Genomic DNA, 17,224 nt, shown 5'->3' with positions numbered 1-17,224 from the left:
TCAGTTGAGAATAGAAGAAATAAAAGATTTTATTTTGCATCCATTTGTTTCTTCTCTAACACTCTTTATGTAGATCCAGATTTCTTACTTGTAGCATTTTACTTCTTTCTAAATAACTTATTTTAACATTTTTTGCAAGGAGGGTCTAGTAGCAAGAGGCCCTTAATTTTTTGTCTTAGTCTTTATTTTTCTTTGACCTTTGAAGGACGGTTTTGCTGGGCACAGATGGAATTCTAGGTTGGTAGTATTTTATTTTAAAACGTTAAACATTTCATTCCACTTTTTTCTTTGCTTGCATAGTTTCTAAGGAGGTGTCTAATATGACTCTTATCTTTGCTTCTTTATATGTAAGATATTTTCTCCCCTGGCATCTTTGAACATTTTTCCTTAACTTTCTGTAGTTTGAATATGAGATTATTAGGTATAGATTTTGGAGCATGTATCTAGCTTTGTTGGAGAAGGAAATGGCAACCCACTCCAGTATTCTCGCCTGGAAAATCCTATGGACAAAGGAACCTGGCAGGCTACAGTCCATGGGGTCACAAGAGTCGGGACACAACTTAGTGATTAAACCACCACCACCATCCAGCTTTGTATTCTGAGCTTTCTCTATGAGTTTGATGCCTTTCATTAATTCGGGGAAATTTTATTGTCATTATTGCTTTAACTATTTTGTCTCCTCTTTTCTCTCTTTACCTTCTGATATTTCTATTATGTAGGGCTTCCCTGGTGGCACAGAAGTAGAGTTTCTATTATGGGTCTATTGCTCCTTTTGTAATTGTCCCATAGTTCTTGGATATTCTGTGTTGTTTTTATTTTTCTTTTCTTTTTCTTCTAGTTTTGTAAGTTTCTACTGATATGCCTTCAGTCTTCATTGGTGGTTTCTTCAGCCATTACCAATCATTGATGAGCCCATCAAAGGCATTCTTCATTTCTGTTATGATATTTTGGCTCTCTGCCATTTCCTTTTGATTTTTTTTCTTATAGTTCCCATTTCTCTTCTAACATTATCCATCTATTCTTTCATGTTATCCACTTTTTTCACTAGAGCATGTAGTATATTTTTCATAGTTGATTTATATTCCCGATCTGATCATTTCAACATCACTGCCATTTCTGAGCCTGATTCTAATGCTTGCTCTGTCTTTTCAAACTTCTTTTAGTATGACTTCTGATTTTTGTTTGAAAGCTATACATGATGTCCTAGGTAAAAGGAATTGAGATAAATAGGCCTTTAAAATGAGATTTTATTTTTTTGTTTGACTGTGTTTACTGTTTACTGTAGCTGTTAGAGGGCTTCCCAGGTGGTGCAATGGTAAAGAATCTGCCTGCCAATGCAGGAGACATGAGTTTGATCCCTGGGTCGGAAAGATCCCCTAGAGTAGGAAATAGCAGTACACTCCACTATTCTCACCTGGAAAATTCTATGAACACTGGAGCCTGAAGAGATACAGTCTGTGAGGTTGCAAAGAGTTCGACACACATGAGCACACATGCACATAGCTATTATAAATCGAAGGCTAAACGTTTCTTGGTGTCCTTGTTTTTCTCTGGCCTATTTTCCTTGGATTTCCCTACAGACTTCTTAGATATCATCTGAGATGCACAGTTCTTTTAATTGTATTCCTTGTATTATAATACAGAAGCCTTATTGATGTAGTGGTAAGGTGCTGGGGAAGGAGGCTTCCCTGGTGGCTCAGTGGTAAATAATCCGTCTGCCAATGCAGAAGATGCAGGTTCAATCCCTGGGTTGGGAAAATCCCAAGTACAAGGAAATGGCAACCCACTTCAGTATTTCTGCCTGGGAAATCCGATGGACAGTGGAGCCTGGCGGGCTACAGTTCATGGGGTTTCAAAGAGTAGGACACAACTTAACGACTAAACAAGGTGTTGGGGGACTGGCCATGTTCTATAGTATTATGTCTAGGCTTACTTTTTTTTATTGAGCCTGTGCTCCTGGGCTGTACCCTACAGAAGTATTCTCAGATTTTTTATTGTTTTGTTTTCCCCTTTAGGTGGGACAGGAAAGCTAGAGGATGCTAGAGTTGTGTATTGCCTTCTCCAAGATTGGTTAGGCTCTAGTAATATCTCAGTAGATTAGGCGCTGGTACAATAGTTTCTCTGGAGAGCAGGCTTTGCTAAGAACAGAATGTTCTGGGCATATTTAAATGTGACTAACTGTTCTTCCCTTTCTCCTGCTGGAAGGATGAGGGGATTTTTCTGCAATCACTGTGAGAACCTGATAGGTCTCCTGGTAATAAAGTCATAAAAGTGTGGGAGTCTCCATCAAGACTGTACCCCTTTGGAATTTTGAACTCTCGAACTTGTCCCCACTGAGTTTCCAACAGTTTGTCAATTAAAGTTCAGGTATTGATATCAAACAAACAGCAATAACAAAAATTGCTATCCTAGTCCTAGTTCTCACAGAGTTTTCCTCTTCTGTGTTTCTACTCTGGTAAATTGTGCACAAGGTTTCCAGTTTCTCCAGATCTTCACCAGCATTCACTATTTTCCATTTTATTGATAATAGCCACCATAATGAGTGTGAAGTGATATCTAATTGTGGTTTTTATTTGTATTTCCCTAATGACTAGTAGTGTTGAGCATTTTTATATTTGCTTATTGACCATTTGTATATTAGGTACTTTGCCCATTTTGTAACTAGCTTGTTTAGTTATTTGTTGTTGAGTTGTGGGATATATATATATATATATATGTATATATATATATATATAACATATATGTGTATATATACACACATATATATATATTCTTGTTATTATTTTTCCCTATCAGATATGTGATTTGCAGATATTTTCTGCCATCCTTTTGGCCTGTGCTTCAGTGTCATATCTAAGAAATAATTGCAAAACTCAGTGTCGTGAACATTGTCTCCTCTGTTTTCTTCTAAGACTTTTGTGATTGTCATTCCTATGTTTAATTCTTTGATCCATTTTGAGTTAATTTTTGCATATGGCATAAATTTAAAATTCAACTTAATTCATACACATATGGATATCTGGTTTTTGCAGTATTTATTTAAAAGTCCTTTTTCCCCATTGAACAGTTGTCACTCTTGTCAGAAATCTGTTGACTGTTTATTTCTAGGCTCTCTGTTCTATTCCATTGGTCTATATGTCTATCTTTATGCCAATGCTATATTCTTTTGGTTATTATTGCTTTGTAATAAGTTTTAAAATCAGGAAATGGGAGTCCTTTATATTTGTTTCTCATTTTCAAGATTTTTTGACTAGTAAGAGTCTTCTGGGATTCCATGCGAATTTTAAGATGAATTTTTCTATTTCTATGTAAAAAATCACTGGGATTCTAATAAGGATTGCATTGAATCTGTGATCATTTTGAATAATATTGTCATCTTAACAATATTAAGTCTTCAAATTTATGAACATGGGATTATTTACATTTATTTAAGTCTTTAATTTCTTTTAATATCATTTTATAATTTTATGTGTGCAAGTCTTTTGCCTCCTTGCTGAAATTTATTAAGTATTTTCTTCTTTTGATACTATTGGAAATGTTATGTTTTCTTAATTCCTTTTTTGAATTGTTTACTACTGTTATATAGAAATGCATCTGAATTTTGCAGATTGATTTCATATTCTGAAATGTTCCTGAATTTGTTAGCTAGCTCTAACAGGGTTTTTTGTGGATTCTTTAAGGTATTCTACACATAATATAATTTCACCTTCAAAGAAAGATAATTTTATTTCTTCCTCTTTGATTTGGATGCCTTTTATTTCTTTTGCTTAATTTCTCTGTCTAGAATTTTCAGTAATATGTTGAATAGAAGTGACAATCATTGTCTTTTTTCTGCCTTAGAGGAGAAGCTTTCAATCTTTCACCATTTACTATGATATTAGTTGTGGAGTTTTTCTTAACCTAAAGTCAGGGAGAGTGGGGTCTGCTAATATTCCCCATCTCTCATATCTACCCAGAATATGTCTGCCATAGGACACTGGGAAGATAGTAACTGCCACTCATTTGTCAAAGCAACTATAACAGCTTGCCTACAACATAGATGTGTACCAGAAAGAGGGACTGCATTCTTTACCAACTATCCTGCCTATTTTTCAGAAGCTGTGGGTAGGGAAATAGGTGCTGCTCTCCTGACATCACCCACTTGATTTAGGCCTTTTATTGCACAGAACTATGGAAAATGGGATCTACCTATTTTCACTGTCTGCCCAAACTAACCAGAAGAACTGTTCTACTCCAGGTATCTGGGAGATGTGGAAACTGCCTTACACTGAAGCAGTTCTTCCACAAGGCAGATATGAATATAGTTTCTAGCTCCAGTACCAAGGCTTCCCACTGTTATTACTTATTTTCCATAGATTTTGTTGAATAACTACTCAATCTGTTGTAAACCCTTTGATCAATCTCTAGAACATTTGAATGATTGTACTTGGTAATATTGATAAGCTTAATAGTTGTCTCTCCAGGGAAGAGGTTTCTCTAAGGTCCTCACATTGACATGCTGGGTGGGCTCTTACTATCTTGATGTTATATTTGACACATAAAAACTTTTAATTTGATTAAGTCAATTTTATCTTTTAAAATAATCTTGCTTGTACCTTTTATATCATATTTTAAGAGGGCTTTGCCTAACTCAAGATTTAAAAGATGTACTCCTGTGTTTTCTTCTAGTTGTTTTAATGTTTCATTTCTTATGACTTGGTCTTTGATCCATTTTGAGTTAATTTTGTACATAGTGTAAAATATGGATCCTTTTTTCTTTTGGCTATCTGTATGTTGTAAATGCTATTATGTGAGTCTTATAACTCATGAATATATATATGGGATATTTTCCATTTATTTACCTCTTTTGAAATTTATTTTAGCTGTGTTTTTTGTTCTTTGGAGTTTTTATTTGGGCACACTGTGCAGCTTACAGGATCTTAGTTTCACAACCAGGGATCCAACCCAGGCTCCCTGGACCACCAGGTAATTCCCTTTAGCAATGTATTTTAGTTTTCACCTTACACATCTTATACTTTTTCTGTTAAATTTACTCCTAAATATTTTATACTTAAATCTGTTGTGAATAGGGATAAATTAGGAGGATGGGATTAATATATAAAAAGAAAAATCTATTGTGAATGGAATTAATCTTTTACTTTCTTTTTCAGATTGTTCATTGATAGCATATAGAAATAAAATTGATTTCTATATGTAAGAACCTTGTATTACTTTTCTGTCTAGCATAACAAATTTCTATAAACTTAATGACTTAACACTATTTTATTAATTCACAGTCGGAAGTCTAGGTACAGTGTGACTTATTTGGGTTCTCTTATTCACAAAGAGTCGGACACGACTGAGCAACTTCACTTTCATATTTTTTTTATTAGAATCTTACAAGGCCAAAATCAAGGTGCTGGCAAAGCTTCATTCCTTTCTGGAGATTCTGGGAAAGAGTTTACACCCAAGCTCTTTCAGATTTCAGAAATCATTTCCTCCTTAGACTTTCTATGTGACCTTTCCATCTTTTTTTTTTTTTCTTTTTATTAGTTGGAGGCTAATTACTTCACAACATTGCAGTGGGTTTTGTCATACAAAGCCAGTAATGATGGCTCAAGTACTTCTTGTGTTTCAGACCCCTCTGGCTATTCTTCCATCAGCTGGAAAAAATTCTCTGTTTTTATGGGCTCATGGAATTACATTGGGTCTGCCAAAATAATCTAGAATAATATCCCTATTTTAAAGCCAAATGATTAATAACTTTAATTACAATTGCAATGTCCCTTTTGCAATGTAGTGTAACAGTCACAGGTGTAACTCCAGGAATTGAAGATCATGGGGGCCAGAATTCTTATTTATTAGTTCAAGTAGTGTTTTAGATTCCTTAGGGTTTTCTCTATACAAGATCATGTCCTCTGCAAATGAAGATGGTTTCATGTTTCCTTTTACAATTTGGAAGCCTTTATTATTTTTGTCTAGTTGCCCTGGCTGTAGCATCTATATGCTGTTGGATAAAACTAGCGGGAGGAGACATCCTTGTCTTGTTCCTAATCTTAGGAGGAAAATATTTAGTCTCTCTCCATTTATTGTGATTCCCTGATGGCTCAGATAGTAAAGAATCCACCTGCAATGCAGGAGACCCAAGTTCAGTTAAAAATCAAAAATGCCTAACAGTCTTTAATTTTATACTTAAATCTTTAAATTTATACTTAAATTTATACTTAATTTTATACTTAAATTTATGCTTATACTTATACTTAAATTTATACTTAAATTTTAAATTTAAATTTAAATTTATACTTAAATTTATACTTAAATTTTAAATTTAACTTTAAATTTAACTTTAAATTTAAATTTATACCTATACTTTAAATTTTAGTATAAATTTAAATTTAAATTTATACTTAATTTTATACTTAAATTTATACTTACACTTAAATTTAAATTTATACTTAAATTTATACTTAAATCTTTAAATTTTATACTTAAAATGTTTTGGAACATTTTGCAAACTTTTCTTATTCCTTACAAAATACATGCACTCCAAATGAGAAACTCAGCCTCTGTCCTCCTGTTTACGACAGTGCTGCTTCTCTTGTTTTTATTTTTTCCTCTAAATACAAATTTTTCAACTTCCTGATTTTGTACTTCTTTTCAGTGGAAATTCTGATATATGTTGGTTTGTTTTACTCAACTTGTAGACCTTGACTACTATTTGTCAGGTATTGTGCTAAGAACTCTGATAGGAAAACATTTGATGAGTAATCAGATTAGCTTAGCAAATTATATGTATATTAAAAAACTAACCTTGTGAAAAGATATACCAAAGTCTAGATTTAGGTTCATAAATGGACTACTAGCAGCACTGGTAATGTTTTTATATAGTCCAGTTAATGGACTCACAACACAGAGTAATTTGTACATATTTTGTTTTGAAAAGAAAAAGCAAGAGGAGAAAATAATGGGATCTTGCAAGTAAGCAGAATACACATGGTTTACAAAGCTCTTCATCTTGTAACAAAGTCTTGATTCTTTCTCATAGACCAGAAGATCAATTCAGAAGTTGTTAGAATGGGAAAATAACAGATTGTATCACAAGGTAAGAAAGTTTAAGCAAATAAGTATTCCATTCATATTTGCATTAATAAATTGAAAAAAATGGAAAAGTTTCAGGCCACAAAAGCATGGATTAGAGAATACTCACTTTTTAATATTTATTCTTTACAAAGTATTTTTAAAAGTATCTTATTCCTCAATTGTTGTTCAGTGGTTTATTCAAATGTGTAGGTAATAATTAGTATAAATTGTTGATAAAATTCTTAACAAACTTTACCTTCTTAGCTTGCTTTGCACTGGAAGTTGACTAAAAGGAAATGTGAAACTAGCAATATGATGGAGTATGTAAGTATGCAGTTATCTTTAATTGCATATTTTTGGATTCCATCCTGAATGTTACATTTTTCTGTATTTATCATTTGTCACATCTTCTTTCTACCTTTTTTCTTCTCAGCTTGAACTTTTGTCATTTGGAACATAGAGGTTTCCTTCCACATTTTTAGGTTTGTAGCCAACATAAAATATCTTGAAAGCTGACAATTATTTAGATCTTAGAAAAACTTTAGCTAGTATGCTCAGATGAAAACATGGTAAAAACCTTAATCATCTTTTAACACAGGTGCAAACCATAACACATGTTGATGGGCACAGATGAACAAATATTTCTAAATGTAATCTTGTCAAAACTTACATAAAATAGGAATTGACTTCTGGGTTCATATTCCTGGATTTTTTTTTTCTTAGCTGGTATTTATTAATAGCTTTCAGTGAAGAAACTATAGATTCTAATTTTTTTAAACTGAAAGATCTGTGATCTTAGTCACAACGCATAAAGTCATGTATAGCCAATGTGACAAATTGAGTATCATTAACATACAAAAGAATATGAAATTTATCCAAACTTTAAGTTGCTGATGTGATATATATTTAATAATAAACATTTCATTTCTATTTCATAAGTAAGGATTATTATGTATCTTTCTCCACTTTGAATAGTTTTGAGGATAATGTGCAAATGACCACAAATCTAAAATTCTCTATAGGTAAAACCTTGTATAAACTATTGTAACTTTATGTAGCTTTATAAATATATTGTTTTTATTTCCAAACCTTTTTTAAATTAAAATGTTTTAATCAATCCATTTAAACACTATTTTTTACAAAAAAAGCTTCTAAAAGATAGTAATACTCAACCAATATCAGCTATTTTAATTGAAAACTATATAAATGTAATATAAGTGAAGGTATTTTTTTCTAATCCTAATCCTAATAAATTTTTGTTAGAGATTCTAATTCTAATAAAATTTGTATCCTTTCCATTTAATCCGTTCCACTTTGCTACAGAAAAGGGAACCAAGGGAGAATGGGAAAGACATTAAAATATAATAGGGTTTGCTTTTCTGTTAACTAAACAGTTACTGTAAATCAGACAAAAACTATTAGCTATAATAAGTAATTATGTTTTCCAGTTTAATTGCCAATCTAATGATAACTTGTGGTAAGTTCCTTTTGTAACTGTTTTATATATTTCACTTGCTTTATAGTATAAGACCAAAACATAGTCCTGTGAGAAATGATTATAGACTTTTTGGGTTATGTATAAGTTACAGTAAATGAAAATTTTGTCAATATATTCTTGTTTATTTTTATTTTACAGGTAATACTAATAGAATTCTTACCAAAATATCCCATATTCCGACCTGACTGAGGGATTTTATTCAGTCACTTCTGTTTTACCTGTCATTTCCTACCCTTAGTGCCTTGTAGATGATTTTGGAATGAAGATGGTCTCCTTTGCTGTGTTCATTTATTCTTTATAATGGTAGAATATTCTCCTCACACTTTTCATTTGTGTTGGTTTAAGAAGAAATTTTGCACATCCTTTATGTTGTTGTTAAATGAGGCTTGTATTTTGCACTGTCAATTTTTAAATAAATACACACACATATGTGTGTGTGTGTATATATGTATATATGTATATATATATATATATATAGTTGCCACTAAATATAACATCAGTGCAGGTGTTTAAAAAACAAAAACATGTTCTGAGCATGCTGCCTTATAATTTTCATACTTACTGTTTCTAAATATGCATCATTTTTCTAGGCTATTTAATGCTCTGTAATCCTTTACTGAACATACATAAATAAGCTTTTGGTAGCTTTTAGAAACGGTTTTACTCTTACCTGCTTTTAAAGGACATGCAATTAATAGCACTGGTTTTGTCCTGCACTTTGCTTAATTATCACTTATGTTAGTGGATAAAATATTTAAACTCCTAAAGACCTGTAAATATTGTTTCTTTGCATAAAGTAAAAAAATGTGATATGCCATGGTTTACAGAATGTACTGTTATTCTTAATGTATTGCCAACAATTCTGCATAAATTTTAATGTGAATGAAGTTTGCAAGCATCCTTTTGAATGTATAGATTGTTAACATGCTGTGTTATGGCAAAGCCATAATAAGTATGTTAAAAATTTCAGGTGTGGGCAGGATGGCCCTTTGTAATGAGAAGATTAAAATTTAAATCATTGTCTGAGACCTTCTGCATTGCACCTGAAACTAAGAACCTTGTTTTTTCCATTTAGTTCAGTACGTCCCATTTTGTCCTCCACTTACAAAAGAATTCATTTGACATCTGACACATTTCACAGCCTCACTCTCCTCATTTATTTCCCTTTATGTATCCTTTTCTTCACTTGGAAATACACAGGATTATGACCTTTAAGGGTTGTCTCAAGTTTCAGATGTCTTAGGAAATATCTAGACCCCACCCCCAGGAAAGCCACTGCTAACCCGTTTCTGGAGTTATGATCCACTTTGAGAAAGAGAGAGAGCTAATTGAAAAGCTCTACCTAAAGTGGCAGATTCATAATTGATTAAATATTCTTAATCCTCATTTTGGGGATCTTTTGTAAAGGTATGGATGTTATTAATGAGGAAAGACAAGAATTAAACAAAAATATTTTAGTTTCTAAATTAGCCACACATACAGCCTTTTCATTGGTATGTGCATATTTCTCTATTTCTCTTCACATCGGAATAAGAGCAGACACTCGTAATTCTTCTAGAATTTGAGTTTTTAACTTAATGAAAACTTTACATTGCATTAGTTCAACTGCAAATTATGCCTGTATGCAGACACTATTTGTAATTTGTAGTGCTGAAAATAAAAGTATCTGAGACTGAATAATATTTTATTTATTATTTTAGTCTTATTGCTATTAGTTAGCTTTTTTAGGCAAATATTCATCCCAGTGAAGAGAGCAATCATTTTTTTATACAAGGCCTTTTAAAGCCACTTTTAAAATTTATGCCTAATTTGAAATCTGCAGTCCTGGACGAGTAAAAGAAAAGGGAAAAAAAGAGATTTTTGATATGTGATTATAATTGCATGAACAACTTTTCCACCTCTCTCTGTAGAACCCTGTTACCCCCATGCCACCCAGAATCTCTAACTTTTAATATATTGTGTGTGCCTGCAAATATCATTTGTCTGTCTGCTGAAAAATTGAAGGTGCATTTTTATAGACAAAGTGGAAACCTCTGAAAATGTATACCAAATGTCTTGTTTTATAGATAAGTTCGGGGAAAAATTGTATCTGTGGTTTATGTTCCAGCTAGTATCATCAGGTTTATGTTTCAATTTGTGACAGTTTAATACCAAAATTGATTTCCAGCATAATACAAAATTTCTAATTATCACTGATAGAATAATTACTTTGAGTCAACCCTTAAAATCTCATTTTTTTCCTGTAAACTTAGAATTTGGCCATATGATGGTCATAGTAACTTTTTCTGCCATGTGTAGATCACACTTGTTTTGCTCAGAGAACAGCAGGAAGTGGTGAATTGTTTCTATAAAACTAATATTGAGACAGGAATAGAGTGCATCTGGAGGTAACAGAGTATATAATTCAAGTTACAGTAGTATTTGTCATAAAAAGCATTTACCAGCATGTGTAAACTTAATTTTAAAACCTATTCTAATAACTCTTAAATTTATTATCTTATTATTCATTAATCTGATTGACTTATTTTCTTGAACTACTCAGAAAATACCCAAATTTTTTTCTTTCTTCTATGACTGCTTTTTCAAGCTCTTTTCCTTTGGAGGGGACTGATTAGCAGTTGAGTATTTTTGAGTCCTTCAAGAGATTTGTTTTCTTTTCAGTGATATTGGCAGCAGTGCATGCTGAAATGACAGAGTACACTGTGGACATTAATTTCTCCCTCACTGACTTTTTTTCTTATATCCTCAGGATAGAACACATCAAGTTAATGAAGTATTTTTGTGCTAGTTGTTTTTAGATTAAAGAAACAAATTTGAGGGTTTTTTTGTTATATAATATTCATTTATGAAACCTGCTATGGATGTTTCCAGAGAAAATAACATGTATCTACTGAAGTATATAAATCTTACAAAGTTTTGAGGTTACAAGTTAAAACTGTTCCTTCTCTGACTTTCCATTATGCATCTCTACCCCCATAAATTGTGTATAAAATGAAATAAGCTTTAACATTTTTCAGCTATTCTTTGACTCTTTCTACCCTCTATGTTAATCTAGGAAGAAACCATTGTAGTCAAATGTTAGAAGTAGATGGAGAAGTGCCTTGTCGTCTTTGAATAAAGATAACATTTTATGTTGAAGGAAGCAGAACAAATGAATTGGTAAATCATTACATTAAAACCATCCTTTTCAGCTAAGTATAATATAAGAATATTTTATTAGTATATTGTATTTCTTCTATTTCTTATTTAAAGCCTATTTCCTGGGTTTTCCCCAATCATGAGATGTATTAGTGACAAAATATTACAGAACAGAAGTATCAGTCACTTATAAACCTAGTATAATTCTAATGCTAGTAAACATGTAATTTAGCATGGTCCTGAAAAAACAATAGTCTTTGATTGAAGCTCTACTAAAGCCTACGAAAGTATTTAACACACACACTGTTCATGTTATCATGACCTATAAACACTAATGTCTGATCAGTTAATCAAACTGTTACTATTTAGCACTCTACCATTTTAATGAAATTTATTCTTATTTTATCATAGTTTGAGTGAAGTTCCATAACATTTGTAAGCCTTCAAACAAATGGGTTTTTTTTAAATGTAAAATCTCTTTAAAAATCATTAGCATTTTAATTTTGTTTATAAATTACCACTCAAAAAAATCAGACCTCACTACTTAAAGCCTCCAAACAGTTTTTTTATTAGAATTGACTATATTGACCTGAGAGGGTATATAGAAATTTGTATACACCCATTTAATTGGAACAGTTTCACATAGTGGGAATACTTTTCGCTAATTTGATAATAAGATGCTCAGATTCACTGAAATTAAGTCCTCTTATGCTTATAAAATTCTACTTTAATCCATTGTGTAACAATTGTTAAATCCTTTGGGTTATTTTAAATGATGAACTATTGGAAAATTTTCCATAGAAAGTGAATAATGAATAGATTTTATTAATAATACCTGTCCATGTAATATGTGGAATATATATATATGTGTGTGTGTGTGTGTGTGTGTGTGTGTGTGTGTGTTATATACACATTTTCCTATATTACCCCCAGTTTCTCTTTTCCTGATTCTGAGCCAGCCTTTTCATTTTTATGATGGCAACCTGGGAATATGTTCCATTTTCTGTGGAATTTGTCAGATTCATACTATATGAGGAAATGATCTAATGTGCTCCAGGCAAGTCACTTACATTACATGTCAGTCTCTTCATCTGTAAAATCATGAGATTGAACCTAGAGCTGTACAGAAAATTAGAGGTCACCTGACATTCTGTGATACTAGGAATCCTTAGGAAGTTTTTACTCTACAGAATCTCAGAATGATTTTTCTCAAATCTACTACCCTTCATGGAAATTCTCACAGTGCCTTGCACACAATAAAAGTTTTATTTGCCAACAGGCACCTAGCTGGTATGTGTTCATATCATACAGACTCAAAGAACCTGATGCCTGTGAGATCTCAGCACCTCCCTGGTGATAAGAATGATTGTAGTTTCCCTAGGAACTGAGGACTGAGGTCTATGGGCTTTACCTATGTGGAATCTGACTATATATGCAGTTGGTACCTGAGCAAGAATTATGGCTGCAACAGTTGTGGAGGTATGGTAAGACCCACCTTGACATTGAGGTGAAAGAGAATTTTATATCCCATTCAATATCTGCTTCAGTGTCTTAATTATTTCCATATCCTCAAAAACATCTGTTGGAACAAATTAATATTAGAAAGGAAAGTGATATAGAAGTCAAACCCAAGTCACTTCTGGTTTAATTCTTAGCTCTGCTGCTTAATTCTTCTGTACCTCATGTCCTCATGGTGAAAGTGGGGACAATAATCTGGACCTACCTCACAGGGGAATTGAGGATTTTTTCATATATAAATGTGCTTTTGAAATTGACCGAAGGATGTATTGTATATCATGATTTTGTAATTTCTAAATAGAGTCCTTTAAATCTATGTTGTTATGTTTCCTTTCTCAGTCAAACCTTACAGAATGAGTATTGCAATTAATCTAGTTTTGGTAGTAATTTTGTTATTAATCCCTTACGTGTTAACATGGATAATTGTGTTATAATTGTGTTATATTGTGTTATAATACTTGGTTTAGGGAAGGAAAAGCACATGGATGTAAACCAGTGGTTCTCAACGTGGGGCAGATGAAAATAGCAGTGGGGTCATCCTTGAACCTTTTTCAGTATTTCAAAAAGTATACTAGAAATCATACATTTACCCATAACATTCCTACTGCACAAGCCAACTAAGACAGAATTTTTACACATTTTGTTTATATTTCTTCAATTCTAACACTGGTTATCTATATTGATCAGAAACTGTGAATGGTGGTTAAGCTTTTAATTATTTTTTTAAATGAGAAAGCCTATTGTTATATGCAATTTAATAAATAAAATACTTGAAAATATGGGGAAAGAATAATAAAGGAATCTTTATGGCAGAAATGTTGGGAGCCACTTTCATAAAGGAACCGAAATTATTTGACCTCCACAGGTTGCTTACCTAGTCCCTAAATAATGAAATGCTAAAGTATGTGTGTGTGTTTTGGCTAGATTGAGCTATATAACTTCAGGTTAGAACTTGCCTTCAGTTTTTTTCTGATTCAGGATGATATAATTGAGCTAATTTATCTGGGTGTATATGTGTAAATCATACATATACACACATACAGGATTGCAAGTGTGAAAAGCATTATAATGTCGTCTTCTAGCATTGGAGTAAACACCAATTTCTGAGTCTCAAAGTAGTTCTGTGTGTAAAGTCAACATGAAGTCAATTATTGCCTTAAGCAATAATTTCTCAAATGTTTCTTTTATTCCTGCTTATTTTGTTTGCTTTGATCTTTGCTTAATTTTTTAATTTTTCATTTTATAGTAAGCAAATAGTATGAAATTGATTTAATGCCTGGACTTTGAAACCAGTTACAAATGTTTGAAATTATATGATCTACAAGCTAGTTTGCCATCCTTGAACTAACCATGTACAAATGCGAGTCAGCTGCAAAAACAGGAAATCCTGCTAGAAGGTGGGCACTGATCAAAATATCTGTCTGAAAAACCTAGGATTTCTACTTTGGGGCAGAGGATTCCTGTTGAGACAGTTTTACTAGGAAAGGGTAAAAGTGAACATGTCCATTTAAGCCAAGAACTTTCATGCATCTTTTATTGTTGTATAGCCTGTGGAATGAATCATTTTTTCTCCCTTGAGTTCCGGAGTGACTCTCCTGGAAAAACTCAACCTATATACAGCTGTGCCAAAAGGAAGGATACCTGCCTCTCTGAAACTTTCACTGCTGCTTCTGTCGTTGTTCAATTGTCAGATATTAAATTTTATTATCTCAGGATGCAAAATTACAATAAAGTGCAAATCTGTTAATGAATTGTGTATTCTTTGGTGCATCTTCCTTCTTCCATCCCTCCTTTCATCCTTATAAGGTAACTAAGGATTCCTTTTAAAATGTTTGTTTTGCATATTGCCCCCTCCCACATTTGCTAGTGTTATGTCTAATTCTGTTAAGTAATTCATGCTCTCTCTTGGTTTTGTGGGCCTTTGTTGTGCCCAGTGTTTGGCATTTGACTAAGTAAGAATTTGTTTCTAAACAACTTTGCATTCACCTTGCATGCCTATGAATTTATTAATTATAAAAATAAAGTACAAGTGGATTTTCACCATACTAAGCATAATGTTTTAATGCAAGAAATGTTGAAATGTGAAGCTACTTGGCAAAACTTTTGACTCTTGTTAGCAGACTATATGACACTAAGTGTTAACTCAAGGTGGTTAACATGCAATAATACTAGATTTTTAAAAACATTCCAAACTTCTACAAATTTAGCAAAACAGCAAAATGTAACATAACAAGAAAAACTGTTTAATGTTTCCCAGTATTTTTGTCAATTGTATTGAACATTTCAAAGACTATAAATTTCAAAATGTTAAATTGAAGATGACACACTTAAACCTACAGAGAAGTTTCATGTTTGTTTTAAAATTCTTTTTTGAAATGTTACTATATGGGTGGATAAAGATCTATACTTTTCATTGATAATTTCTTGGATGTGGTATAGGATGTGCTATGTAAGAAATACTTTTACATTGCATTTTATATTATTGAGGGCAGAGCCAGGCCTTTAAATCTGCCATTAAATAATATTTAACAGTTTATGGGATACTTCACTTACCTAAATGTAGGAAATTCTCTGCGGGATAGAAAATTCTCTAGTTATAACTACCGTAAATCTGAGTTGTTATCCCTGTTCTATCACCCAAGTGACCTCTAGCAAAAACCAGGTCATTTAGTCTGATTTTATCCATCATCCCCAAGGTGGGAGGTTGGGTTAGAGCAAGGTTGCAAACTAAACTATAACCAGTTCTCAGATACACGTCTTTTTGACCTGCAGAATTTTTTTTCACACATTTTGAATTAGTTGTCAGCACTTAAGTGGTTTCATGTAGAAAACCAAATTTCTGTCTTCATGAGAAATTCCACATGTGAACAGTCAGCAAGAGCTGAGTAGCAACCTGCCCCTTTTTGATGGAGTATTCATTTTTTCTTTTTGTCTTTTTTTAATGATTGATAAACTTGACCACATACAGTTGAAGCAAAGTTGATCTTTATACATACCACAAGCAAAGACAATGACAACAAATGGGTGTGGGGAGCATTTGTGCAAATACATGTGCAATAAGAATATGGACATCAGCATAAGAACAGAACACTTGGAAAATAAAGCCATTAAGGGGGACCAAGTAAGTAAATTTTGGTACATTTACACAATGCAAAGCTATCAATTTGTGTTTTGACTTTTATTTTTAATTGAAGTATAGTTGGTTTACAATGTGGTATTAGTTTCTGGTGTACAGCAAAGTGATTCAGTTATATGCATGTATACTTTTTATTTTTTTATTATATATACATTTTCAGATTCCTTTCCATTATAGATTACAAGATATTGATATAATTCCCTGTGCTATACAACAGGAACTTGGTGTTTTATATATAGTTGGGTATATGTTCATTTCAAGCTCTGAATTTATGTCTCCCCCACGCCCCCACTTTCTCCTTTGGTAACCATAAGCTTGTTTTCTATGTCTGTGAATCTGTTTCTGTTTTATAAATAAGTTCATTTATATAATTTTTTTAGATTCCACATATAAGTGATATCTTTGTCTTTGTCTGACTTTACTTAGTATGTTAATCTCTAGGTCCATCCACGTTGCTGCAAATAGCATTATTTCATTCTTTTTATAACTATGTATATTACCACATCTTTATCCATTCATCTATCAATGAACACTTAAATTGCTTCCATGTCTTGGCTATTGTAAATAGTACTGCTATGAACATTGAGGTGCATGTGTCTTTTTGAAGTAGAATGTTCTTTGGATATATGCCCAGGAGTGGCATTGCTGGATCATATGGTAACTCTATAGTTTTTTAAGGAACCTCCATACTGTTCTCCATGGTAGCTGTACCAGTTTACATTCCTGCCAACAATTTAGGAGGGCTCCCTTTTCTCCAAACCTTTTCCAGCGTTTATTCTTTGTAGACTTTTTGATGATGGCCATTCTGACTGGTGTGAGATTGGAGCATTTATTTTCTGTTTTTCTAGTGTAATACTATTCTCTCTTGTCTCTCT

General features: G+C 32.5%; 1 protein-coding gene across 2 annotated transcripts in view; it reads left to right on the top strand.

Moving 5' to 3' along the window:
- Positions 1-14,964, top strand: part of CHIC1 (cysteine rich hydrophobic domain 1) — a 42,410-nt gene extending 27,446 nt beyond the window's left edge. Inside the window, exons 4-7 of one of the 2 annotated variants that reach the window (XM_061136089.1) lie at positions 7,025-7,081; positions 7,324-7,383; positions 7,493-7,541; positions 8,696-14,964. In XM_061136089.1, the coding sequence (XP_060992072.1) occupies positions 7,025-7,081; positions 7,324-7,383; positions 7,493-7,519 (144 nt within the window). In that variant the 3' untranslated portion in view covers positions 7,520-7,541; positions 8,696-14,964. The remainder of the gene's footprint in view (positions 1-7,024; positions 7,082-7,323; positions 7,384-7,492; positions 7,542-8,695) is intronic. The other variant, XM_061136088.1, reaches the window with a different exon arrangement.
- The last annotated feature ends 2,260 nt before the right edge of the window (positions 14,965-17,224 follow it).

This window comes from Dama dama, chromosome X (genome assembly GCF_033118175.1).
Source record: "Dama dama isolate Ldn47 chromosome X, ASM3311817v1, whole genome shotgun sequence".
Classification (NCBI taxonomy): domain Eukaryota; kingdom Metazoa; phylum Chordata; class Mammalia; order Artiodactyla; family Cervidae; genus Dama; species Dama dama.
This window is presented reverse-complemented; position numbering and strand designations above follow the sequence as displayed.